This window comes from Mytilus trossulus, chromosome 10 (genome assembly GCF_036588685.1).
Source record: "Mytilus trossulus isolate FHL-02 chromosome 10, PNRI_Mtr1.1.1.hap1, whole genome shotgun sequence".
Lineage (NCBI taxonomy): Eukaryota > Metazoa > Mollusca > Bivalvia > Mytilida > Mytilidae > Mytilus > Mytilus trossulus.
The window spans coordinates 47,790,833-47,818,466 of NC_086382.1; the positions used below are offsets into that span (position 1 = coordinate 47,790,833).

Below are 27,634 nucleotides of genomic sequence, written 5' to 3' on the forward strand. Positions count from 1 at the left end.
CATGATCATTTCTAAATTTCTTCGAAACAAATTTATCCGGCTTTTTTAGTAGCTCTGCATGTGATGTTTGGTGATAGCCAATCAAAATATCTTTTCCTTGGCAACGTTTATACTATGGACACTAATGTACACTGTAGAATGTGAACTCAATATGCATTTAAACAGATAAAATAATGAAAGCCTGATATCGCTTAAAACCAAAATTATTGCAGTAATGGCAGAAATGCAAGGAATCTTTGCCGATGCAAAGAAAAACCGCTTTTCAAGCATAAACGCTCTATCAGATGACGGTAAGTTGAATGATATTGATAAAACCAAAACTATACAAACAACAATACCAGCCAGCCAGCCTCGAACTTTAGTTGAACACTGATTGTCATTTACTTACATAGGCAAACATAACAGATTAAGTCACACAAAAGTAAGGGGACAAACACAAAACATAATCATGAAAGTGGATAAACTCTGATCGAACATCTCATTTTATCTATTGGCATTGGGAAAGTTCCATGTATACTTCTGTTAGATCAAAAACACCTTATCACTAAACCCCGGCTGCTTAAACTTTTGACACATGCAACAACCACTTTTCCATTGTGGCGTCAGATATTTTGATATATTTTACGGGAACCTGTGTGATATCAGTAATGGCAGACAAATAGCGATTAGGTGTATTGTTCCCCTACATAGTTTGCTTTTGTGTGTAATAATACCCTGGATAGCTAACTAGCAAGGAGGAAAAGTAATCAGATTATTCAGAATTTGATATCTAATCTGGGTAGCCTTTTATGATTTGGGAGTTTACCTGATAAACAGAACTTTTATTTTCAACTTTTATGTGTATTTTCTCAGACTCGGGGTATTCAATGCAATTCAAAACTTTATTTATAGTCAGCATGTTGCATAACAAATAAACATAAGCTCTCTGAGCTTTTATAACCGACAAATGCATACATTTACATAATAATCGTACACAAAACAAATATTAAAACATAAAAGACATAGACAAATGATAGAACATACATTTCATGCACATTTAGGCTGCAATATTTAAATACTATATTATACACATGCATAAGCATAAGCACTAAAAGCAAACATAAAAACTAAAGCACAGCATTCACAAATTATAAAAAGCTTAGAAGCAAACATTCACAAAAAGCAGCACTATTATATTTCAAGCTGTAACATAAAATAAATAAAACTAAGCACATGTAATTTTTTTCTGACTGTTCGAAATAACATAAAAAATTTCGTGCACACTGTTAAATAACCCGCTACGTGTGTTATTCAGTGTGCACCAATTTTTTTATGTCATTTCTTCATAGACATAAAAAATACTTCAGTCATTCCTTAAATAGTTTTAAAAAAGGTAAAATTGCATTGCAATGGCATGATTTGCCATCCAGGAGTTTATATTAGACTTGAATTGGGTAAAAGATGTTTCTGTTCTAAAGTGGTTTGGCAGCAGAATATCTGAAAGATTTCAAGCCATACCTTGTTGTTCTTACGTCGGGTATTTCAGCTAAATTTTGGTATCTGAAAGAATATTTTGTTTTTTAATATTTATGAGATAGGGGTATAATATACAGATACATGTATAGTACCCAGGATGACAGTGTCAGTGACTCATTCTGATTCAGCACTATTTTTTTCTTTTCATCATATTTCATTTATTTGTAACAAAAATTTACTTATATATGTGTTGGTTTTTTTTTACTTCTTCAAGTTAATAAAATTACTTGAATAGTAGTACCCATGACTGTATGTACTTACAGAGCATTTTGGCAACTTTAAAACTACATGGAACACAATTTATGCACTTAATTTTTTTTAAATAATTTTGGGGATTTCTCTATTAATATTTACTTTTTCTGTATTTCAGATTTAACAAATGTGTGGGAAAATGTATCTAGATTCATTGAAAGTCAGATGAACCAACAAAAGGTTTGTATTATAAATTTACACTCAATTTTAAGTTTCTGTTTAGTTGTAAAGGACAACCCATTAACAGCAGCGATAAGGTGTTGGATATATGGGGTTTGTTATGAACATAGTTTCACTTGCAAACGCACAAAAAAATGATTCCACAGAAGTTACAATTTTGGTTGAATTTTAAGGGCTTTACATTTCCCCATGAACATTGACTATTAGAAGTATTTATTTTGAGGCAATTGACTCTTGCAAACAATTTTTATCTTTATGTGACCGTGACGTCATCAACATTTTTTCATGGTTTTCTACGGTTTAAAATGGAATTTAGAATTATATTATAAGAAATGACTGTAATTTTTTTCTGTCTGTTCGAAATAACATAAAAAAATTTGTGCACACTGTTAAATAACCCGCTACGTGTGTTATTCAGTGTGCACTAATTTTTTTTGTCATTTCTTCATAGACATAAAAAATACTTCAGTCATTCCTTAAATAGTTTTAAAAAAGGTAAAATTTGATTGTTAAAATTAAGTACTTTTTTTTATAGAATACATGTGTATTTACCATGTTTGCTTTAATTTATATACATTTGTAATGTAACAACCAAACATTTTCACCCAAACAATTCTTAATTCTGAGTAATTTTAATTCTAACAATATTAATTGAGGTTATTACATGTACATTTTGTAGCAACTGGTTCTAAATGATATAAACTTTAAAATCTGTCTTACCCTGTCTTTTAGTCGATCTTTTATTTATCCAATTTAATTTCCTCAGCATTTTATTTTTGGAACTGCAAATCAGAGTTTCCTGAAATTTGTAAGCAAGCTTCAAGTGAGAGATGTGTTTAAATATTAATTACCATGATCATTTTCTCAACACAAGTCTTTCATTCAATATTTGTAGATTATTATTATTTGTATAAAAAGTTATCTGTCATTTGAATATATGATTTTTTAATTTTATATGTCATCTTTTTCAGGGTGTGAATATAGCGGCCCTTGGAACGTTTACATTTTCCCAAAAGAAACTGGATATAGGCAATAACAAGTTTATTATGATGCAGAGACCTATTTTCATGTTGTCTGAAAGATTTGCTCAAACTCACAATCTACAGAGTACAAAATATCATGTCCCAGGTAAGACAAAATACAATTCTTTATTTAGATTAGATAAATACAATCCTGTCCTACAATAAAACTTCAAATGAAGATTATTTTTTCAACATGAAGAGAAAATGTAAATATTTTGTTTGCAATTTGTATTTCAAGTGTTTTAAATATAACTGTAAATATGTTTTAGAGGACTTCCCAATCAAAACAAAAGGACTTTATAAGACTGGAACCGTCTTTTCAAGAGTTCAGTCTGTAAATCTTTGCCAGTAAAGAGGTTGAGATATTAATTTATTGTACATGTATACTTTGTCAACATATATTTTGTAAGTGTTCCACTCTTTTATTTACTGAAATTAACCAAACAGCAGTAAACCTTTCATCATGTTCATACTATGATGTTGATAATGATATGTGGGTGTATGACATTTTAACTGATTGTGGAAAATTTAAGACACTCTCAAATAAAACTGAAAAAGGAATAGAAAAATTGATAATATATGAAAATGATTTTTCTAACGAGTAATACACTCTAACTGCCTAGGAAACAATAATCAATGCATAGAAACATATTTTTTGTTACAAATATTAATTAAGAAATAATTGATGCAAGCTATACTTTATTGTAGTTTTAGCATGGGTAGGCATTATAATCGTGATTATTTTTGCCTGAGTGAAAGTGAGGGCTGAAATAAAACGAATATAATGCCTACCTATGTTAAAAATACAATAAAGTATAGCTTGCATCAACTATTTCTATTCTAAATAGGACAATTAAGGTAATTTCTATGTCTGATAAGTATAAGTGTAAAAGCGTTCATGTAGGCTCTTCCATGAACCTCCCTTTTTGGTTTGTAAAGAAGCAAATGGCTGGCACAGTCACTGCTATTTTTCAGAGGGAGGAGTTTGAACAGCCAGCATGAATGGTTGTCGTTTCGAGGTCAAATATGTCAATTTCGGAATGCAACAGATTACAGTCATAATAAATGAATTAGTAACATCATGTGCACCATGTAAGAGTTTGAAAATGTTTTAAAGTTAAGTAAATATATCAACGAAGTGCATGATAATTTGATAAAATTCATTATTTCGAAGAAGTCAATATACCAATGTGCAAACAAATTTTATTTGATTTAGAGCGTGAGTTTGTTTACAAAGCGAAAGAAGCACATCATATTAGAATCTAGAAATACAATATATATTGAAAAAAGAATGTAAACATTAAATGTGTTAAAGAGACAATACCCTGACCAAAAATTAGAAAAAACATGTAGGACAAGGCAACCTGTGGAAGACCAATGGAAATTGATAGTAAAGGACACAAACTGACAAACATTAGAATAGATTTTTGTCAGATTTTGAATATTATTTTGAGCTGGTGCATATTTCGGTCTCAATGTCAATATCATTGTCAGTATTTGATATGTATTTGTACAAATCTATTAATGACGTACTTTTGATGAAGCAATCACTTACTATTGTTTTTGATAATTGGTAAATTGTACCTAATTATTTACATGTAACAACAGTAAGATGACATGGAAATAGTCCAGGCCAATGCAAGCAGTCTTAAAAAATGCTTATCATATTAAGACTCAAAATCCAACCAGTAAAAATTCTGCTCCTTGTGTTCTGAGCAAAACTTTGTTCGTTGGGAACCAAGTTAAATTTTATGTTAGTTTAACAAGCTGTACATTATTATTTAAAGAAGGTCAACAGTTGATGGTTTAGAAATAATTCTTTCATATATAATATGACAAGATCTTCTTACATGGGTAGACATTATATTCATCAATATCCAAACCAAGCATTAAAAAATTTATATAATGCCAATTCTGGCCTTGCCGTCATAAAACTTTCCAGTCAGTTGTTTTGTACTCGAAAATGTTGGATTTCATGTTTCGAGGTTGATTTTTCTGCTCCAAGCACTGGGCAAAGTTTTATGACTTCAACCCCATTTTTCCATTTGAAGCTTATAGTAAGAATACTACGGATGTTTTAAATTCAGTTATGATTTCAAGCATGTGTACCCCAGGATGTTGTAGATTCTTAACAGTGATAAGAGGTGTGCTTGTAGTTGTTATTAGAGAGTAATAAATGAATGCCCTTAACTGTCTGGCACCAAACATTCATCTTAGGCTACTGTTTAATGCCGTTAGCATCAAATTGGTTAAAACTTTACTGTAAAAATATGCTTATTGTGATTTCTCAGACTTAAAATGTTATTTTTGGATATTTTCTGTTTATTTATCAGAAGGGGGGGGGGGGGGGGGTAATAAGTAACTTTAACCAAAAGATTTGATTAAGTTTGAGTTAAATTTCATGTGTTAGCTTAATTCGATAATTAACCTTATACAGTTTATTTATAAAAAAGTAAATGTTTAATCTTCTGATTTAATTTTTAGTGCTAACAATGTAAATATTCTAAAACAGTTTATATTTACATAAAGTAATTATAAATTGTGCCTTTTGACTATGAAAGCATTTTGCTATTTATTTTTGTTTAAGGATAAAAGCATTTACAATTTTGATTTTTTTATTCAGTTTTAAATTTGGGGGTCACTTTAAGTACCCTTAGCACATTAATGTCTGTGTTTATTTTAGTTTATTTCGATCAGCTAGTTCTAAAAAATGAAATTCTAACCTACAGTATTTATCTAAAAAATAAAATAATTTTGATCTAAACAAAATCCAATCAGAATGAGGCTGATGATTATAGACAAATATGTAACAGTTTCATTGACTACATAAGGCCTAAAATAAAATATTGTTTGTTTCCCCAATCCCGACCGACCCTGCAAAATTGGTGCTACTCATAAATTGTCAAAACTAAGTTAAATATTATTTTATTCATTTTGGATTTTCAGGCTTGCCCGATTGTCTGATAATGTTCATGCTTTTGGAAAAATAAAATTATTTCCCTACCTACCTACCCACACCTGGCTTGGCAGGGTCGGGATTGGGGAAACAAACTATATTTTAATTTAGGCCTAATTGAGTAATAATGATAATTATTACTGATTAAATGATAGAGTGATTTTTGTTTGCTTAAAGTCCAGAGGAAAATATTTCTTTTAGATTTAAAATGAATAAAGAATTATTTGTAAGCTTTGAAGGGGTAAATTATTACAGTATAGCCTACTATAATCTATATAAAAGTTTGTAATCTTATACATAGAAAATGAATGGTATAAAGGTCATATAAGCCGTGCTCTGTTTATTTGCAACAGAAAAAATGCTTTCAATTTTTGTCATATGAAATTAATTTTAATAGAATTTTTCTGTTGAATAGAGATACATGTCTATATGCCATGAAAGAAAATTGACAATATGTGTACACCACATGATCACTGATATTTCAATACATTTTTGTGCAAACATTGAGTTCAGTATAGACTAATGTAAAGTGGGCCTTTTAACTTTGTATACAGTGTACCTTTGAATTTACAATGCTTATTATCAGACCTTTATTTATGTACATATTTGTTAACTATTATTTTAATTTATCAGGAACATTATTTGGACAAGATTTAAATGCTTTGATTTATTTGTCGGCAAATGATTTCGTTGTTGTTAAAATTACTGTTAATCAATTGATGTTCCTTTAATAAGTTATTTTGAAAAAATATTTGCGAGTTGAGGTAGTTACACAGACTTATTGTTTAAGAATGAAATCTAGATAAAACCAGATACAGCTTTAAATAGATTGTAAGAGTGTTCATGAATTCTCTCATAATATTTTTGAAATTGCAGAAAACTTTATTTAATTTATGTATAACGAAAAAGGATAGTAATCTTGGCCCCTTGAAATTCAATTTGCTAGAGTTAAAGATTTTAAAAGTCCTACCCAATAAAATCCCTTTGATTTTCTTATTAAAGATATTACTACGTGGTATTCATATGGTAATATATGACTTTTATTTGTCAACTTTTATCTTTTCAATTGAAAATCTGGTGCTGCATTAAAATTGAGGTTTTTCTCCCTGTATCTTTATATTATTCTAGTAGATGGTTATATTTATTTGCAATACAACATTTTAAAGTAAATCTACTGTTGCAAAGAGGTTTTCATATTTCTTAAGTTGCAAATAAACTTAAAACTTGATTAACTTCAAAGGTGAATGTCAGTTTAATCTGATGGCAATAGCAATATCATTCATCTGCAAAACAAGTCAAGTTATCTAAATCGGACAAAAAGAAAAATAATTGAGAATAATGTTGTAAACTTGAACTCCTGTTAGCTAATCAGATATTCATGTTGTAAATGCAAACAGAAAGACATTAGTGGAAAATTAACATAAAATTTACAAACTTAAGGTTGGATAATTGATGCAAATGAGAACTGTGGTTAGGGGAGGTAACTCAAAATACTATTACTTTCTCCTGTGAATTTCAATTTTCAAGTTTAATATTTTAATGTCTTTTTAATGAGCTTAAACCTGTAACTTGGAAATATTGATAAATAATTCACAACACTTTCTGGCTCTGGTCAATTAAAGTTGTAATGAATTCTTTATTCATGTATAGAGATTAGTTATTATAATGAAAAGTCCAATAAAATCAAATACATTGACCTATAGTTGTTGATTTCTGTGTCATTTGGTCTCTTGTGGAGAGTTGATTCATTGCATGCACAATCTTACCACATCTTTTTATTTTTTATATTGATATGCTGGTAGTTGCTTGCCTCATTGCCAAGTTGTCCATATAATTTCTGTGTCATTCAATTAACTGTAGAAAACTTACTCATTTGTCCAAGTTCCATTATTGAACATAAAGGGGGAGTTATTATGTAAAATATGAAATTTAATTTAATTTATATATAACATCTTGTCAACTCAAAACATCTTTTAATTGAATTTTAGGTCAAATACCAGTTGTACAGTTAAACTTTGCTTCCATGGCACATGAGAGTCCTTTTGACAGGGATACAGTAGAGAGTTGTGTGAAAGAAATTCTTGGGTCTGTCAACAGGGCTGTCAACACAAAAAGGAATTTAGAACTAACATTCAGTGGAATAGGAAGGCTTACAATCAGAGATTCAAAAGTTAAAATGAGGTTTTATAAAGAATTTATCAATCAGATGGATGGCTCAGGAAAGATGGTGGACTCCATGCAAAACGTAAGATTTAAAATGCTCAGTGATTTAGTTTAGTTTAAAACAATATTTATTCCAAAAAATATCACACAATTATAAAATACACCTGACATAAATACAAAATGTATATAAGATTCAGAAACAAAAATCTAACCAATGATTAAAATTTTAAATACATGTACATGTTTAATGTAAGGCCAAATAAAAAAGCATGTGTGTTTCCTGTTTCCCTACCTACCCTATATTTTAAGCTTAGAAATAGCCTACCCTAAAGTTTTTTTGGTCATTTTTCAATAAGCACTGTTAAAGTCAGGATTTCTCTCCCATAGACTCAATGTAAAAAAAAATGGTAAAATAAAAAAAAATCCCTACCTACCTACCCTATTTTTTTCAAAGATGAAACAGGAAACACACATATTATTTTATTTGGCCTAAAGCGTTTAGTATCTTGTTCAAAAATGTAATATATTCTCAGGTACTTGAGTTTGAAAAGTTTAGAAATTTTGTGTTGGTTAAATTTCAAGTTTGACAGAAAGCTTTATTATAACATTAATATTGCAGTCAAGAGTCATCACTAACTATCTTATTTGTTTCTATTTGACAGCGTCCAGGTACCGTTGATTCTGTGATGTCTGATCGACTTCCATCAAGAGCTGGGTCTAGTGCTACAGTAGTCCTACCAAAGTAAGCTAAGTTTTGTAATTCTTAACCAATCTAGAAGGAAAACATATTATATCTTTTACTTGAGTTAATAATAATGTTGTCATTTAGATTATAAAAAATAGTGTTATTTTATAAAACTACAGAATTGATAAAAAAAATTACATGAAAAAGAACTTTACTGAATTGTACTTTTCAAATATATTAAATTGTAACTTGCAGGTAATGAGCAATCTAAACACAACATGGACAGGTATAAAAGAAATAAAAACATACAAATGAGTCAGATTTAGACTACATGTACTGTCAATAAAAATTTCTAATTCATCAATTTCCTATAAAAATATATAAAATATATAATTATAAATAATTGAACCTATACTTCTGTACAAGAATTTATTGCTTTTATTGCGCACCCTATTGAACCTTTCCATAGATTCACCTGCAAGTTACCTGTCCATTTAAACTTTTGGCAGTTCTATTGTCCCATCTAACAAATACAACAGGTTTTGTTCTCTGTATAGTTTATTCACTCAGACCTTTAAATTTCTTCTAACTGAAATCTATCACTCATTGATTAATCTACCAGAGTAAAAAGTTTACCTGCTAAACTGATAGAAATTTCTTGTTTCACATAAAAAAAATGCCTGTGATTTCATGTTTATTAAACATTTATTATATTTTTTTCAATCTGTTCAAAATAGATAACAATTTAGCCGTAAAAAGTTTGTTTTAAAAAAAAAGTATTGTTCGTATGAAAATTTGCATCTTTTAGTTTATGTTTAGTTATAGAATACTTTTAAGAAGGCCTTCATATATATAAAAATCACCATTTCATTGCATTTTTAGGGTTTTTTTTCAATTTTTTTTTGGAAATAGGAATAATGTTGATTTTTTTCAGAAATCATCTTTTATTAAATGTTTGAATCAGTGTTTACATTCAACAGTTTGAAAATATACTACATTCAAACTCATATACAGTTTTAATACTTATAGTCAACATGTAATTTCTACCAGTTTAGCAGATAAACTTTTTACTCAGGTGGATTAATCAATGAGTGATAGATTTCAGTTAGAAGAAATTTAAAGGTCTGAGTGAATAAACTATACAGAGAACAAAACCTGTTGTATTTGTTAGATGGGACAATAGAACTACCAAAAGTTTAAATGGACAGGTAACTATCAGGTGAATCTATGGAAAGGTTCAATAGGGTGCGCAATAATACTTTGTTTATCTCATCCAAATATTCCATTTAACAATTCCTTGAGTTACTCTATTCATAAGTTTGCCACATCTCTTTTTCAGAATATCAAATTCCAATATAGCCAATGGAGGTGGTGGACTTGCACCAGTCACCGAACAGGATGAACCTCAGTTTAATGGAGAGGAACAGAATGGGTATGAACCTCAGGGAGATATGTTCCTCCGTCCACCAGACTTGACAGAGGAAGGAATGGAGGGGCTGGACATCGGTGATGAAGCTACAAATGCAGCAATAAGACACATTCAATTTAGAGGAGAGGGTCTGGATGAACCCCTCCCAGGGGAATATGCCCCAGTCCATATTGCTCCGCCTTTCGAAACTGTTGATGGTAAGTGTCACATATAGCTTTCCTTTAAATTGCCAAGAACTATATTAAATTTGTAAACGTGTCTGGAGTAGTGATTTCTCATTGTCCCTATCATAAGCATCTTTAGTCTAGAAAGAAAATATAGAAAACCTAGAATTTGTAAATGGTATAAAAAAAAACAATTCTCTGAGCTCCTTTTACAAAAAGAGATGCCCACCACCCACCTTTTTTCCCCCACATTTAATCTTTTAACAGCCTCCAGTTTTTCCTGTTTAAAAAAAGTTTCAGCTAATAAACTTAAACTACAGTAGCCAACATAATCTACCTTTAATAATAGATTAATAGCAATTGATAATTAATACTTGAATAAAAATTTTGAAATCATTTGTCATTTCAATTAATTTACCTGAGTCCACACATTTTCCTAATTTGCATGTACAGCTTTTGAAACCATATTAAAACAAAATCTGTGACATTTGAAATTGTCATCAAAAGATAATGGTTAACATCTCTTATTTCCGTTACTTAGACGAAAGTTACTTACCTGCGATTGATGGTCGTAAGTATTTGATGTTAATCAGTGTTCAGCACATATATATCTACCTATGAAAGTGATTTAATGATATTTGTTTTAAAATTAACCTTAGATTTATCCAAAGATTTTGTTTAATATTTTCGTATATATATGTACCTAACTTCATAAAATATACTATGGGAAAAGGGAGTTATTATAATTCAAGAATATTCTTTTTAAATTTTTATGTATTTTATCCTAACATTATTTATTTACTCTTAATCTTTCACAAACTATAACTAATTTTTAAATTTGTACATTGATATTAAGCCAATATTTTTTTCAAATTGTTTCCTTTATCTTATATTTTTTTTTAGAATTTTTTGTGTATTCTCTATCATTTTTGAATTTTGAAATTAAGTTATGGAAAATATTTGTAACAACTCATGCTTTGTCTATTTTGTATTACACCTTTTATTGAATAAAAAGGTTTACATTAACTTACATGTATGCCCTGTTTGTTCCATGCTTGCACTAATACTTTGTGTTAATATAACTCACATCCCTTCTGATTTCACTAAATCTATTTAATAAATATTCTGCTTCAAATTCATACATTAAATAACAGCAAAGTATTAATTTCTTTCCTGTTTTAAAATAATTTGGCATCCATAGGATATACTGCTCACAAAAAACAACAAAAATGTGTTTTTATTCCCCACCTACGATAGAAGAGGGGCATTATGTTTTCTGGTCTGTTTGTCCATTTGTCCCTCTTCAGGTTAAAGTTTTTGGTCATGGTATTTTTTGATGAAGTTGAAGTCCAATCAACATAGAAAATTATAGTGTGGCGGAGAGTGGGGCATATGTGTACTTGGGACACATTCTTGTTTAGAGAGGCCTTGAAATCCTAAGGAGTGATTAATGTTAGTTTGATTTGCTTCAATAATTGAAAGTTGCCAGTCTTTTTTTAAATCAATATATATTCTCTCCTAAACTATGTATTATTTTTGAAATAGAAGACTTTAAGTCATTTAGATTTTATCTGTTGATATTGGATGAGTTACATAGATAACCCAATAACTGTAACAAATTATAACTAGAAACGTTAATGATAATTGACAATCAAACAAACTAATTAGAATTGGATTCCTATAACAACATTAGTTAAGTCAATAATGTTAAACCTATTATATATTTCATTTTTCACCAATGTAAGAAGCAACGAAGCTTGAAAAAATTTCCACTTTAAGTCATCAATACTAAAGTTTCAGTGGCCAATCAGTGATATTATAAAATAAAAAGTATTGGAGAGACTATGTACTGCTTACATGATATCATACATATGCTACAAATCACCAGCCGTTCAACTCAAACCTCAGTCTTCTTGAAAAAAATCTTATGTGCTTAATTTTGAAACTTGAATTTTATGCCCCATTTATGGTCATTATCTTTTCTGGTCTCACCGTCTGTGTGTCTGTTTGTTTGTTTGTCCATCTGTCCCGTTTTAGGTTTAAGCTTTTGGCCTAGACAGTTTTTGATGAAGTTGAAGTCCAATCAACTTGAAACTAAGTACATAAAATTCAGAAAGGATCTGTGATATGATCTTTCTAATTTTAATGCCAAATAAGAGTTTTTACCATATTTTCACGGTCCATTAAACATTGAAAATGATAGTGCGGATAGAACATCCCTATGCTATGGACACATTCTTGTTTTTAAATCACTCGGAAAGGCTATGAATAGCTTCAATTCAAAAATATTTATTTTATTTTTCTCAAAAATCATAGTTCAAAAGCCCACAATGGATTGTAGATTTGAAAAAACAAGACTTCTTTTCTCTAGTTTTTTTAAAACTTAAATTTATCTAGATCAAAAATGCAGATGGATAAGTTATATTTCAAAGATCTATTTAGCACATCTGTTCATGTGAAACAGCAATTTATTTCATGAAAGACCAGTTGATTGATTAAGATAATTATTTGTTTATATATATGATTGACTTGATGAATAAATAATTAGGTAACACCAATCTTCAGACTATGGTATTTCCCATGATAGATATCATTAAAAAGGAAGAATTCAACAAAGGGATCAATAATGAATAAAAACACTCAATTCAGTAAAATCTAAAATTAATTCAAAATTTCAAAATATTAGGATTTTTTCGAAAAATTTTGCAAACATTTAGAACTAATCAACTGCATCTGATTATAAAACAAGAATGTGTCCATAGTACACAGATGCCCCATTCGCACTATCATTTTCTATGTTCAGTGGACCGTGAAAATTGGGGTCAAAACTTTAATTTGGAATTAAAATTAGAAAAATCATCATAGGGAACATGTGTACTAAGTTTCAAGTTGATGTAACTTTAACTTCATCAAAAACTACCTTGACCAAAACCTTTAACCTGAACTTTGCACTATCATTTTCTATGTTCAGTGGACCATGGAGCTGGGGTCAAAACTATAATTTGGCATTAAAGTAAGAAAGACCATATCATGGGTAACATTTGTACTAAGTTTCAAGTTGATTGGACTTCAACTTCTTCAAAAACTAGCTTGACCAAAACTTTAACCTAAAGTGAACGGACGCACAGACGGAAGCACAGACGGACGAACGAACAGAGGCACAGACCAGAAAACATAATGCCCCTCTACTATTGTAGGTGGGGCATAAAAATATTTATTGCATTAAAACATATGCAATCAATTACAAATTTGTAAAACCTATATACAAATGTATAGAATGTCCATGTACATAAAAAGCATGGGGGGAATAATAAAGAATTCACACTTCTCAAAAACATTTTTACAGAATTTTGTTTTTGAATTAAACATTTGGCTATGATAACTTTAATCTTATTATTCTAAAAAAAATAATCAGTTAATTGATAATTATTTTTGATAGAAATTAGATCATTGAAAAGCAAATTGATACTATAATGAAATATAACAATTATCATTTGTCAGTACATGTAGTGAGATATGATAATTTGGCTAGCACGCCCCCATATATTAAAAAATCCTGGATTTTTCCAATGGTTCCTATTGGATAGTTCTTTGAAAGTTATGTCTATTCCCATGATAATTACATTATTTACAATTTGAATTCCATTATCTATCTTTCACCCATTAATTATGAAGAATGTGATCATTGTCTTTGATCCTTATCCATGTAAGTTTCACCCCATCAGATATTTTCATTAATATTTTAGTTGACAATGTGTTAAGTTGTCATGGATATATGAATAAAATATTATGTCCCAAAAAACTAATAAGCATCCGACATAACTTAGAAGTCTGTAACTAAGGAACAAAGTAAGAATGTTTCCAACAGCAAGGCGTACATGTAAGTTAATAACATTTGTCTTTTAATATATTTTTTTTTTTAATTTTGCACTCAATTTTTTTGGCATTTTTGTCATATATTTATTCTTGTAATGTGCTATTTTTTTTTAAAAATGATTCAGCTAGCTACAAGATAAATTGTTTTCATATAATTTTTTCTGTTCTAAGGGATTTTCAGTTAAAGTGTCTAGCAAGTTGAGAAAGGGAAATTGTTGACCAGTATTATGTTGATTCATGTCTTTATTTAGACAAATAATATGATTATATGACGGCTTATTTTAAGGGATATTATTGCCTCAAAAAATCAGTGAAGTTTGAAGCACTATTTATTTATCAATCTCCTTAAAAAAAAATCTTTTAAATTTTTAATTTACTGATACATCTAACCATAATTTTAAATTAATATACAATAGAGTAAACATTGTCATAAACTTATAATTTATCATGTTTATAACTAAAATTAATCATTACTATACAAATCCTCAGCTATCATTATAAGGATGAAACTAAATACTTGAAACAACCTTTCCCAAAAGATAAACAATCAAAATTCATTATCTTTGCACTGGACTAAAATATAAAATAAGATGGTATTAAAGTTTGTTGCTCATGTATGAATGTTACCTAGAAAATGTCATAAAGAGCGTCTATGAGTGCACTAAATATGAATTTATAGCCAAATAAAGGATGAAAAGGATTTGTATGTTTTATTATTGATAACCAACAGACTGAAGTCTTGTTATAATTAGAAGATTTATAATATTTTGAGATATTTAAATTTGAAGGCTCTTAAAGTGATCCTTCTTGTTTTTTAAATTAAAATATGAAGTTTTATGGAGGAATTTACTTTATTTCCAGATTTGAAGAAGGCTCCTGTTGCTCCCAGTCGCTCAGGCTCCAGAATGGCCATGCCTATGGCTAAGGCTACAGGAGTGAGTCTACTGGATGACTTAATACTGTCTACCCAGTCTCCTCACTCAGCTCCATCACCTAACAACCTAGCCAGATCAAGTCTTAATCCATTGAATGACACGTAAGTTTTTACTGAGATATTGGTTTTACAATCTCTTGTGTCTTTTAACATTGGGTTTTGAATAAGAAATTTATTTTTCTTATTCTTTTCTTATTGTTATAAGATGGAAAATTTTCAAATTGAAATCAGATTTTTTATCTGCATAAACTGAATCTTGTGACAATTTTCGTACAATGATACAGTTTAAATGTAGGTTAAATAACTCATTGACAAATGAAATACTTAAATGAAATACATGTACAAAAAAATCAGAAATGACAGGTATTGAATATGAAGACTTAGTAGCACATTCATCAGAAATAAAATTAACTGAAACTCTAGCAATATTAATGATATAATAATAAAGGTTTGTAATTAAATGATATTTAGCAAATTTTATCAGTTTATATTGCATTGAATTTTAACATTTTGGCTATTATTCTAAAATTCTAAATAAAAACATGACACATGAATTAAGAAAATACAATACTTGCGTTTCAGTGTTATAAGAGGTACAAATCTACATAGGAGTCAATCTTTTTCAAACCAATCTAGTCTTAATTCTCATAGGTAACTTTATTGTGATTTGCACATTGGGAGGAATTCACTGAATGAGGCATGGGACTTTGTTTTGTGTCACAATGTGCATGGATATATTCAAAATAAACTGATTTTACACTAGAAAAAGTTAAATTTTATTTCGTCCCACACTGTACATCTGTCAATCAGAGGAAGCACATATATATTGGGTATTTTGATTTCATTTAAATTTGTATCTTTACCTAAGTGATTCAAAAGTGTTTGGGTGCACACAAGTGATACTAAGGGTATTTTAAGAATTATGGAAAGTTAAGAATTTAAAATTTCATAAAATTCTTTTCATAAGTTATGATTACTCTGAATTTTGCATAACAATATCTTAAAATATTAGTTGTGAATCACAAATATAGACTCTTTAATGAATTATGCACTGTAGGCTAACCCAAAGTTTAGAACATCTTATTTAAATGTTGGAATTGACATCACATCTTTTCATAAAAGGTCAGGTTTTTGATAGAAAAAAATTACTAAAAGAAGAGATAAAAAAATACAGGCTTTCTGTTCCTTGGATAACAAATTATAACCACTTTAGAAGAAATGATTTTGAACACCAAATAGACAGTTAAATATTCATAGATTCTATATATGTATGTTTACCAAAAAAAGAAGTCACAAGTTATTTCAGAAAATTAAGCAACAGCTTGTATTATGTGCATGAGAAACAAAACAGTTTGGATTGTGTATCTGATTCAATATTCTTCATATATTCATCAGGGTACACAGTTTTAGATTAGATAATCACTAAAATTACACTGGCAATCATACTATATATGTTTTAAATTTAAATCATATATTAGTGTTCAAAAGTTAAATTGATTTATTGCAAGGATTCAAATTTGAATCAAATTGTGATTATATAACAAGGAACTTGTTTTGACTGATTTCTTGTAATATGATTTAAATGTGTAAAATTATTTCTTTGTTTTTGTTATTATTGTTCAAGGAAACTCAAACAATATGGCTATGGAATTTTAATATTGAAGGGAGGTAACTCTTTCTCGTTTGTTAGGGATAACTTAAAATGGATTTTTCATTTGCCCCTTTTGCATTTAACATTTTTAAAACATTTGTTTTATCTTTTTATTTACATATTTTTTTGCACTGAAGATATAAGGTTTGATTTTTAATCTTTATAATTTCTATATATGTCCTTTCAAATTTCTGTTCCCAGTTTCATGGAGTTAATAATTGAAAAAGATTACTTCAAAAATAAAAATTTTATCATTTCAGACATGGAGTGCCGAATTCTTTGTCACCTAAGTTGCGACCTTTGGAAAGAGCACAGAGTGCAGACCATGTCAAATTTAATGTGCCAACGCCACCTATGTCTGCTTGTGGACATCCTAATGCTGGTCAAGAACTTTGTTACCTTTGTCACCAGAGAGGTCGTAGAAACATACCTGTCTCTTTCAATGAAGAACGTAAGAGGAGAGAAGATGAAGAAGATACCTTGCTAAAACAATTCCAGCAGATGAAAGATGCAGAAGAAACTTTAGATGAGCAGGTTTGTGTAATAATTATGAAATTCTTCTCCCTCAGAATTTTTTCAAGATTTTTGTTTGGAACAAACAAAATTTTTAAAACTGCCAGTAATGTTTTTTTCTAGTATTATACTTAACAGCAGAAAATTTGAAGTAAATAGTATTGTTTTTTGTTTACATTTTTTTTTTTTTAAATTCTCTTCCTTTTACAAATAAGTAACAATAATGAGTTATCTCCCTTTAAATAATTATTTATTAACCTTTTAACCAGTTAAATTTAAGTTTTTCATATAAAAATGTTTGGTAAAGCATCAGGGTCTAATCCAGAGTTTTGAGGTAATGTGGGGGTAATTCAAATAATTGTCCATAATGGTAAAAATAACGCATTATTGAAATGCTGAGGTGATATTTTTTTTCTGTGTGTTAAAAACTGATATTTTTTCCAATTTCCAAATTGGCCACCTGAATCTGCCACTCAGCACATATGTTATAAAAACATTTAAAAATTGTTCATATGTTAAAATAAAGTTTTTACTCTTTCCTTTTTCTTTTTGAAGATATATCAGTCAGTATTGATTTGAATGGTTAAATTTCAAATTTTCCTAAAGTTAAAAAGCTAAAAATTAAGAAAGAGCTATTTTCAAAATTAACTTACATCCCACTGAAAAGTATAGCATTATCTGACATTAAATAACTAACTCTATAATAGCTGTTTTATAGAATTCTTGATAGAGTTAATCTAATCTTAACATACCATTAAAGCATGAATAATTAATGGTGTACATTGATTTCTCCAGATAATCAAGCAATCTTTAATTGGTGCTGTTTTTTTATGATTCTAAGTCATGATAATTTAAACTGAATGCATTGGCATAAAACGGAGAAATATAAAGTTGAAGGGGTGCAATGCAGCAAAAGTAACATTAAATTTTTTTTCTCTATAAAATGTTATTATTTTATTCTGTAGAATGGTTTCTTAAAGTAGCTAAAAACTTCATTACCCCATACAGAATCAATAACATATGTCAGCATAGGGAATACATGTATAATAAATGCCCTAATTTATGTTTGGTTGTTAGTTACTAAGGGTCGACCTTCTATTTTTCTTACCATAAAGCAATATATTTATAATTCTAGATGTTTTAAAAAAAAAATCTTACATTAAACTCAGTAAAAGAAAAGATGAAATATGTGTATGCAATGGACAAAAATATTGCTATGAAAAACAAATGTGAACATCAGTTTCTCAGAGAATGGAATGTTTTTGATACATTACTTAGTTAAATACAAAAATGTATATACTTTACATTCAATATTATACATGTTATAAATGAAAATGCTGTATTTACTATACTAAAATAGAATTCAATTTCTAGATGAATTATATTGAAAACTCATCACACTCTTCTCTCTCACTCTCACTCTCTTTCTCTCTCTCTCTCTCCCTCTCTCTCTCCGGTGTTCTAACTGCTTTACTCTTTATCTTATATTTGTATTTAAAAAAAAAAAAAAAAAAAAAAATTGCTTCCTAATAGACAGTTGTATTGATTAGATAATATCTATAGATTTATATATTATATTGCTATTATATTTGTGTATATTATGTTGTAAATTGGAAGTTATAAATAATAAAAATAAAAAAAAAAAGGGTCGACCTTCTATGTTCAGAATTACTTACATTGTTGCTGAAGTGACTATTAAAATGTCTAGATATAAGGATTTTCATGTCCATGGGTTAGACTGGAGAAAGGCTGTTATTTTTCCTCCTATAGGTATTGATGCTAAAGTAAGTCGTACATTTTCTAATTTTCAAAGCAAGATATGTTGTTTATTATATTTGAGGAGTAAACAATAATCTTTCAGGCTAAACTATTGTCACTTTTAAAGACTAAATATCAGAATAACCAAAGATTTTTATCAGTATTTGAATTACTTGAAAACAAAATAAGATGTAGTATTTCTTGCAATATTCCAGAGATTAGTGTAATGGTTTTGCTTGTACTGACATTATAAATTAAAGAAAAAAATACCAATTCTCCCTTTAAAAAGAATCAACTAACAAAAGTAACTGAATTTGATGTTCATGTAGTTGCAAAGTGATAAAGTAATTGAGTCAGTTTTAAAAAATGAATAATTTTAGTTTCTGTTCTGCAATTTTTATCACTGAATTGGAATACAATTGTTTTCCTGATGATTGATTGGTTTTCAATGCCACTTTCATCACTTTTTGTTTTCAATGAGATAACCACCCTTTGCTGTTTCAATATTAGTGAATTCCAGTAAAATTGCTTTCTTTATGAAATATTTAAACATTTAAGAAGAAATAGCAACAAAACCAATAATTGATATGTCATTCAATATTATATTTGTTTTTTACAGGAAAATAATTTGGCAAAGAGACACAACTTACAGAAAATGGCTGCCTTCAATTTAGGTGTAGCTGAAGCAGTACAAAATAAAAAGAAATCTAGAGAAACAGACTTTCATGTATGTATTACACAACTTTCTATGATACTAATAGTTATCAAAGGTACCAGGATTATAATTTAATACGCCAGACGCGCGTTTCGTCTACATAAGACTCATCAGTGAGGCTCAGATCAAAATAGTTGTAAAGCAAAATAAGTACAAAGTTGAAGAGCATTAAGGACCCCAAATTTCAAAAAGTTGTGCCAAATACGGCTACGGTAATCTATTCCTGGGATAAGAAAATCCTTAGCGTTTCGAAAAATTCAAAGTTTTGTAACAGGAAATTTATAAAAATGACCACATAATTGATATTAAAATTGCTGAAATTGTATTCATTTTCCTTTGTTAAATACTGACTAATGAAATCTGAAATTTAAAAAAGAAAAAAAATTATGATAAATTCAATATAATGAAAACAAACTTTTTTTTTGTGACTGATTTAAATTTTTTTACTTTCCAAGTAGAAAAATAACATGAATATAAATTTTAATGGATAACTCTTTTTTTAATCTGCTCTTTATTTCGTTTATACATAAAGGAAATTAAAATATCACAGAAATAAATCCTGCTCAGTATTATCTAGGAAGAGTATAACATGATATGAATAAATTAGGGTATAGTTTGGCAAATTGCTCAACAATGGTTTCATTGATAACATGAGAAAAAAATATAGTTTACAGTTATGGTCAGGATAGACATATATTTCATTAAAAGAGGGCCACACTTATAATTAATATATATTTTTTCAGAGATCATACATATTCCAGAGACGGCCACTTACACCTCCTAGAATTTTCAAACAAGAAGAATACTCTAAAGATCTTGGTCAGCAGGTTAGTCTTTTATTTAATGTCATACAGCAATGCATGAAAAAAGATATCTATACTTGTATGAAAGCAAAGACATAAAGTGTTTTGAATGATGCATTGGGATGTTGCATTTTAATATATGGTACCCAGGGAGTACACTTTAAAAATTAAAAAAAGAACACCAGCATCTATAGGCAATTTTGAATTAAAGTTTCTACCTGTGGGAAAACATAAATACTCCTTGTCAAAAATTAGTATAATGAAGGCAGTGTATTAGTTAGGAATTAAAGTTCCTGAAATGGCCTCTTTTTTATTTAAAGATTTGAATATGCTTTTCAGGTTGACCAAAAAGAAGATACAAAGAAGAAGAGACAGGCAGATGAGGACTTTTTGGAAAGATTGGAACAAGTTCAGCTTGCAGAAGAGTAAGTATGAAAATATATATCTCAAATGTGTTGCATTGATTCGCTGTTAATCATACATATTTTGGGGCCCCGGTGGCAGAGTGGTCTAAGTAGTCACTGCTGTAATCACAAGCTAGTCAACACTGATGTTGTCAGTTTGAACTGCACTTGACTCAATCTTAATTGACTAGGATTGTCAGTTTTCCTATCTAGGATCTTGTTTTTCTTTACTCTGGCTTCCTCCATCAATAAAAACTGGTTACCATGAAATATTCAAACATCAGTGCTTAAAAGAGGCGTTTAAATACCAAAAATCAAATCCAATATTTTTTTTGAAACTCTTTACTTTCATAAGCGTACCTGATATTAAATAGAATACTTATATATCATTACAGTCTAGCCAAACAGAGGGAACAGTTCTTAAGAGAGAAAGCTGAACAACAAGATATGTATAAGAATGCTTTGGAAACTCAGGTAATATTTTCATTATTTGTTTTAAATGACTTATGTATTCATATTTGTTATAAGCACATTTCCTTTCTGCAGAGTATTAGCCAGCGAAAAAATGTTGAAAGTAAAACATACCATTTATTTAAAGAGTACTGTCTAATACTTAGTATGGGAACTTTCTCAATTTTCTCGTATTTGCACATCTTCTTATTCTATGCTAATCTCTGTTTGTATTATGCAACAGTTACCATATCTTTTTTATGGATAACATGAACTTTTAAACACAGTGTTAAGTACAGCTGTATTAAACTTATGGTTTGATACAAGGTTGATAGGAAGATTTGAACCGGCCCTTCATCTTTTAAGATTCCTTATCCATAAAAAGTACTGTGTTAAAATACCCTTTTCTTACATATAGCAGACAATGATCTGTTCTACTTTCTACTTTAAAGACTGATTACCAATGATAACCAAAACTGAATGTAGAATTAGGTGTCAGATCTTTGTAATCAAAGCAGTACTTCAATCAGATTGCAGTGTTTTAAAAGTTTCATGACCAGTGTAGAGTTATTTCCCTTTAATTATTTGCTTATGTTCTCATGTATAATTCTTATTCTTACAGTCTTATATAATGTATGATCCTTATTCTTATAAACAGATGTCACAACTATCTTTAATCAGAAAAGAAATAGAGGTAACCAGTAGACTTTGGGAAATATTTTATTTATATATAGATATTTATTACAGAATCATTTATTAGATAAAAGTCTTTTTGGAATCACCTAGAAGTTTTTATAGAATTTTGATTTTTCAAAATAATTTTAAATACAAAAATTGAATATTTTTTTTTATACAATTGATTTTTTTTAAATTCTGAAATTCAAGATGTTTGTTTAATTAGTTTGGGTATAAATTTAAAAAAAAAAGAAGATAATTCTAAGGCATATGACTTCTTTTATTTACTTTCTGTCTATCTTTCATATTTTTTTTGTATCTCTCTGCTAATTATAATGATCTTTAAATATCTTTTTCTGCTGAACTTACAGTATATTAGGTTGGTATCTCATTGGTTTTAAAACCCCACATCTTCCAGTTTTTATTTTATCTTTGAGGGTATCATAAAGCATATTCACCTCATATTTCAGTATTGCATGGCTTCTACAATATAAAAAGTCTATTTTGTTCACATAGTTATGTGTTACAAATCATTTTCAAAAGCTATTGACTGCACACTGTTTTTTCATTTTTCTACTAACTATTTCTGGTAGTTTTTATCTAGCTACAATTATACATTCTTTTCACCTTTCTTCTTTTGCTTTCTTTAAACAGTATACCAACTAACATTTCAGATTTTTATCCGAGACTTATTCCGGAAACCAGATGGGCTGCTCCGTTCACCAGAACCACCAACCATGATTATCCAGGAACCAAAGCGACTACTGACAGCTGATCTATTTGCCACAGCTCGTCGTCCTATGCACAGTCGCAGCAACATTAGTCCTTTTTCTTTACCTATGCTTCCTAAAGTTATTCGTCCATTCTCAGAACCAGATTGTTCCATGGTTAAACCCTCTCCTAGACGGGTAACTTACACATTCTGGATTTCTTACCAAACATTTCTATTTCAAGTCTTTTGTGATGATTGTCTTGAACACATATCTTTCACTCTTTTTTTCAATTTTTCTTGCCTTCATATACTCAGCCATCAAATGTTTCATCTTCAAATTATCTTTCATCTATTTACTTGATACCTATTTGCTCTCTCATATATCATTCATCATAAAATCAATAGTTTCATCAATCTCATAAAAAATCTTACCTATATTCATTATTCTTTGGTCAGTTTCAATGTTAATTGCATGCTGCAAAAATGAATACTGTAAATTCAGATATTATTGCGTGGGTTTATTATTGCGATTTTGTCATTTAAACTTTAATGTGATTTTAATTATTACGATTTTGAGAATAATCTTGTTTCATTCATATGAAACATTTCAAAATGTGAGTTTAAATTATTGTGTTAACTGTGTCACATTTTTCGCAATAATAAGAACCTCACATAATTTCTGAATTTACAGTAGCAAGTCTAAAAATATTATAATATTTAAATTATGCAAGAATATATTGAATTTAATCTTATCATTTTTTGCCTTCATGTTTGCAGAGTTGTAATTCTTGTTCTATGGGATCACACTTGAATTCATTTAATGATTCTTAAAAAAAATGTGACTGAGTACTTAAATAAGGTTTTGTACATGCCAGTAATCTTTGTCCATTTCCCTCAATGGTTCCAGACAAAAAAATTACTTTCACAGATATTCTTTTGCTTTTAACAGTTGCATTATTTGAAAGAACCTTCTTCTTTCATATTTCATCACAGTTCTTTAATGAGGTCACTATGACCTATATATGCATGATTATTATTTCTTAAATCTCAAAATCTTCATCTCTGATCAGTTTATTGCTTCATCACATTTCAAAAACAGTAATATCACTGTGACCTTCATTTCATACTTGCCACTTGGGGCCTATAGTTTAATTTTATGATCTTTTTAACACTAATTCTCCTAAAGAAATACAGAATTCTTCAACAATTTGGTTGTCATTGCATAAATTTTACATCATATAGCAAAAGGATATTTGGATGTGTAGTATACTTATAAGAAATGCCACAAGCTGTTTTTCACAGAAGTTTACAGTCATGCCAATTATTTGACATCATCAGCTATATTTTTTGGTCACTCTAGGTTCTATATTTCAGTTCAATATCCAACAATCTTATGCTGACCTGTACATGACTTTTGCTTTTGGATTCTGTTTCATTGACATACATCAGTCATCTCTTTTTTATATTCTGACGCTGGGATATGTAATGTTACCCATATCATCATTTATGTATTGCCAAATGTAACAGAATTGTTTTCCCCCTAAACATATTGAGCCCATTTTGGGGTTTATAAGGTATATTATATAGTGTATACATGGCATGCATTGAAGAGTATAGATATTCAGTGGGGCTATATAATAGAATGTGTTATAAAAGTAGTACTGTAATTATGAAATATTTCGAAAATATAGGAGAGAACACTGAGTAAACTCTGATCAACGTTGATGTTAATTTTAAAATTGTCTCTATTATGGTATTAAGTTGAATGAATTAAGTTGAATTAAGTCTGCAGTTTATCATTGAACTAGACAAAGAAGTATCTCTGCAAGACCTACCTTTTCCTGGTTTTAAATGATTCAGTTGTCTTGTATATAAAACAAATTTTACATTTTAACTGAAAAAAATCAATCAATAATTAAATGCACTTTATTATTCGATATTGTGATAATTTTTAAATCTCTCATCCATTTACAGTTTAATAATAATGAATAATAGAATCAAAATTGATGTTTTATCGAAATTGAAATGAAACTAGGTTTAAATAAAATGCATTTAAATTTAATTGGTAGTCTTCCTATCAATTATGTACACAGTGTTGTACAAATGATGAAATAATATTGAATTTTCTGTAACAATGCATCAATACCTGCTTATTTCATTTTATTTTAACAATTTATTGGTTTTCTGAACATTTCTATTGCTTTATTTACATCATTTTACCAGCCTATACAGTGTCATAGTATTTAACAAATCTAATTGTATATAAAACATTTTCAGCTGAGGTTTAAACCAGTACAAGTGCCACCAAGAGAACCTGATCATGAAGTATTTGGTAAGCATGATATGAACAACGAGAAAATGGCAGAAAAAAGAAGAAAAGCATACGATCTATTTAAAGAACAACAAGATTTAGTGGCTCAAAAGAAGAGGGAAGAGATTCTTAAGAGACTCCAAGAACAAAGACAGGAAGAAGATATTTTACAAGCAACAAAGAATGAGTAAGTCAATCAGGATTTTCAAAGAGTTGACTTTATAGTTAATACAAATATTTATTTGTAAATAAAATATCCTTAGAAAAAAATTATAAACTATTATAATTTGATTGAGTTTTTTTATTCATTATGTAATGAATATAGAAAAGGGGATGTAGTATGAATGCCAATGAGACAACTCTCCACAAGACACCAACTGACACAGAAATTAACATCTATAGGTCACTGTAAGGCCTTCAACATTGAGCAAAGCCCATATCACATAGTCAGCTATAAAGACTGATAACCTAAGATTTATATCATTTATCATTTCCATCATTAGTGACATTTTTCTCATTCACATACACAGTTCTGCCTTTTTAGTAGGTTCATAAGATTATACTTTTCTTTTCTTTTGTAGTCTTATGGGTGATCGATCATACAAGTATAAACGTAGGTTTGAGAAGAGGAAAGATTTAGAAGGGGATTGGAGATCGGCTGCCATGTCAAAGAAAGAGAAAGAAATGGAAGATCGATTACATGCGTTAAGTCCAAGCCTCCTACTTCACGAACAGTGTGATAAATATAGCAGATGTCGACAGTGTAAACGCAAAATGAAAAACTGCGGAGAATCTAATATTTGGAGTGAATCACGCTACATTCCAGGCTCTAGGCTAATGGTTTAGACACTTACTATAAAATTTCTATCACACACTTTCAATCTTTTTGGAAAAATTGTGTAATCGTCAGTATTATATGTCTAATCATACACACAGTCACTAAGCTTAAATGTTAAATCAGGATAGGATTTATGGTTTTAAGTCATCTTATGTGTTCTGTTTATTTAAAACTCTTGTACTGTCTTTTGATTAATGAACAAAATAAATTTAATGATTGTTATCGTTCAGCACACTATAAATTCATACACTATTTTAAATATTTTTTTAATTTCTTTGTTACTGGAGCTTGAATATTTTTCATTTTTTAATTATTTTAAAATTTAATGTCATGTAAATGCAGTATATGATTGCTGTGTGTTTTTAGCTGCCAGTCATCTACTATATATGTGTTAAGCCAGTATGTCCTATGTAAAGAAAGTATTGCCGCCATATTTCAAAGCAATGTGATAGCACTTTTTTGCATTTTAATTTATTTTGAAAGATTCCACATAGTACATTTTAAAAGTGATGTATTTGTGTATTATGTATTTAGTACTAATTAATCTGTGATATGTTTGATGCAATAGAAGTCTAATTGGGTTTTTTATATATATATATTCCACTCCTGTACTGCTGTAAGAATTGAAAATGTAATCTTAAAAGAGTTTACTAACTTTTTGTACTAAGCATGTTTATTACACTCTAATAATGTTTAAATTATTTGTTGCAAAGAATAAGTTTTTGTGAATGCTCTATTGGAAATTAAAATTATAAATGATACCAGGGCAAAAACTTTTAATTCAACTGGTTATTAATAAGAGAAACAGAAATGAAGTTATAAAGTTATATATCTAAAGATGGAAAGTTGTATTAATGAGTTCTTTAAAGAATTAGATATTCAATTACACCATAAAGATTATTAAATTATATTGTAGAGTTTTTTTTCCATGTAAGGTTGTGTAGCATCATTTTTCTCTGTATTTTTGTATACTGTTATTGTTAAGATATTCTGTGATATGAATGTGTTGTTAATGGAGATATTTTTATCATGTATAAGAAGTGAATATACAAACTGCTTTTATGATTAGGCATTTTCAAATAAACAATTTGAAATGTTTTTCTTCTTTTTATTGAAAGTGAAATACTCTAAACTTAAAACACTCAGAAAATAAGTTTTGAGATATTTACTGATTCGAATTACTTCCCTTATGTAATTGGGAAAGGAAGCTTATAATAAAGGGTCAATTATAAAGGCAACCGTAGTATACCGCTGTTCAATGGTCATACAGCGATAAAGTGAAAAACTAATCATGGTCACAAACCAAAATCAAGGAAAACGCATCAACTATAAGAGGAGAAAAACAGTACAACACAAACATTGAACTGCTCCAAAACCATACAAACATACATAGAAACTTACTATTTGATAAAAATTATGATTTCCTGAAATCTAAGACTCAGTAGTATTTCTAATTTGGCATCCAGTTGCCAAAGTCTCAATTTGTCATGATGTTTTTTGTGCATATATTTTTTTTATGGTTTTTGAAGGAACCAGTGTAAATAGTACCTGAGAAATATAAATCGCTTAAATAGAAGTTGCTATCAGCTTCCTCCATATCATGATGTTTTTTTAGAGAACTAAAATTG

General features: G+C 29.0%; 1 protein-coding gene across 3 annotated transcripts; it reads left to right on the top strand.

Moving 5' to 3' along the window:
- Positions 1-71: 71 nt before the first annotated feature.
- On the top strand, positions 72-27,104 carry LOC134687509 (coiled-coil domain-containing protein 81-like). 3 transcript variants are annotated; one of them, XM_063547868.1, is made up of 16 exons: positions 72-290; positions 1,886-1,947; positions 2,919-3,075; positions 7,914-8,170; positions 8,751-8,830; positions 10,113-10,399; positions 10,908-10,937; positions 15,104-15,278; positions 17,088-17,361; positions 19,718-19,825; positions 20,557-20,640; positions 20,956-21,041; positions 21,416-21,494; positions 22,820-23,053; positions 25,135-25,355; positions 25,750-27,104. In XM_063547868.1, the coding sequence occupies exons 1-16, from the start codon at positions 215-217 to the stop codon at positions 26,012-26,014; spliced, it is 2,475 nt and encodes an 824-aa protein (XP_063403938.1). In that variant the 5' UTR covers positions 72-214; the 3' UTR covers positions 26,015-27,104. The 3 variants fall into 3 exon arrangements, with proteins under 3 accessions (XP_063403938.1, XP_063403939.1, XP_063403940.1); XM_063547869.1 differs by lacking the exon at positions 10,908-10,937; XM_063547870.1 differs by lacking the exon at positions 22,820-23,053 and having other exon boundaries at positions 73-290.
- The last annotated feature ends 530 nt before the right edge of the window (positions 27,105-27,634 follow it).

What these genes read in the sequence shown, in the direction of transcription:
- LOC134687509 (XM_063547868.1), top strand. Translation starts at nt 215, where the DNA reads ATGGCAGAAATGCAAGGAATCTTTGCCGATGCAAAGAAAAACCGCTTT. An exon ending in AAACGCTCTATCAGATGACG is followed by an intron (nt 291 to 1,885) that starts GTAAGTTGAATG and finishes TCTGTATTTCAG; the next exon opens with ATTTAACAAATGTGTGGGAA. An exon ending in TGGTGGACTCCATGCAAAAC is followed by an intron (nt 8,171 to 8,750) that starts GTAAGATTTAAA and finishes TCTATTTGACAG; the next exon opens with CGTCCAGGTACCGTTGATTC.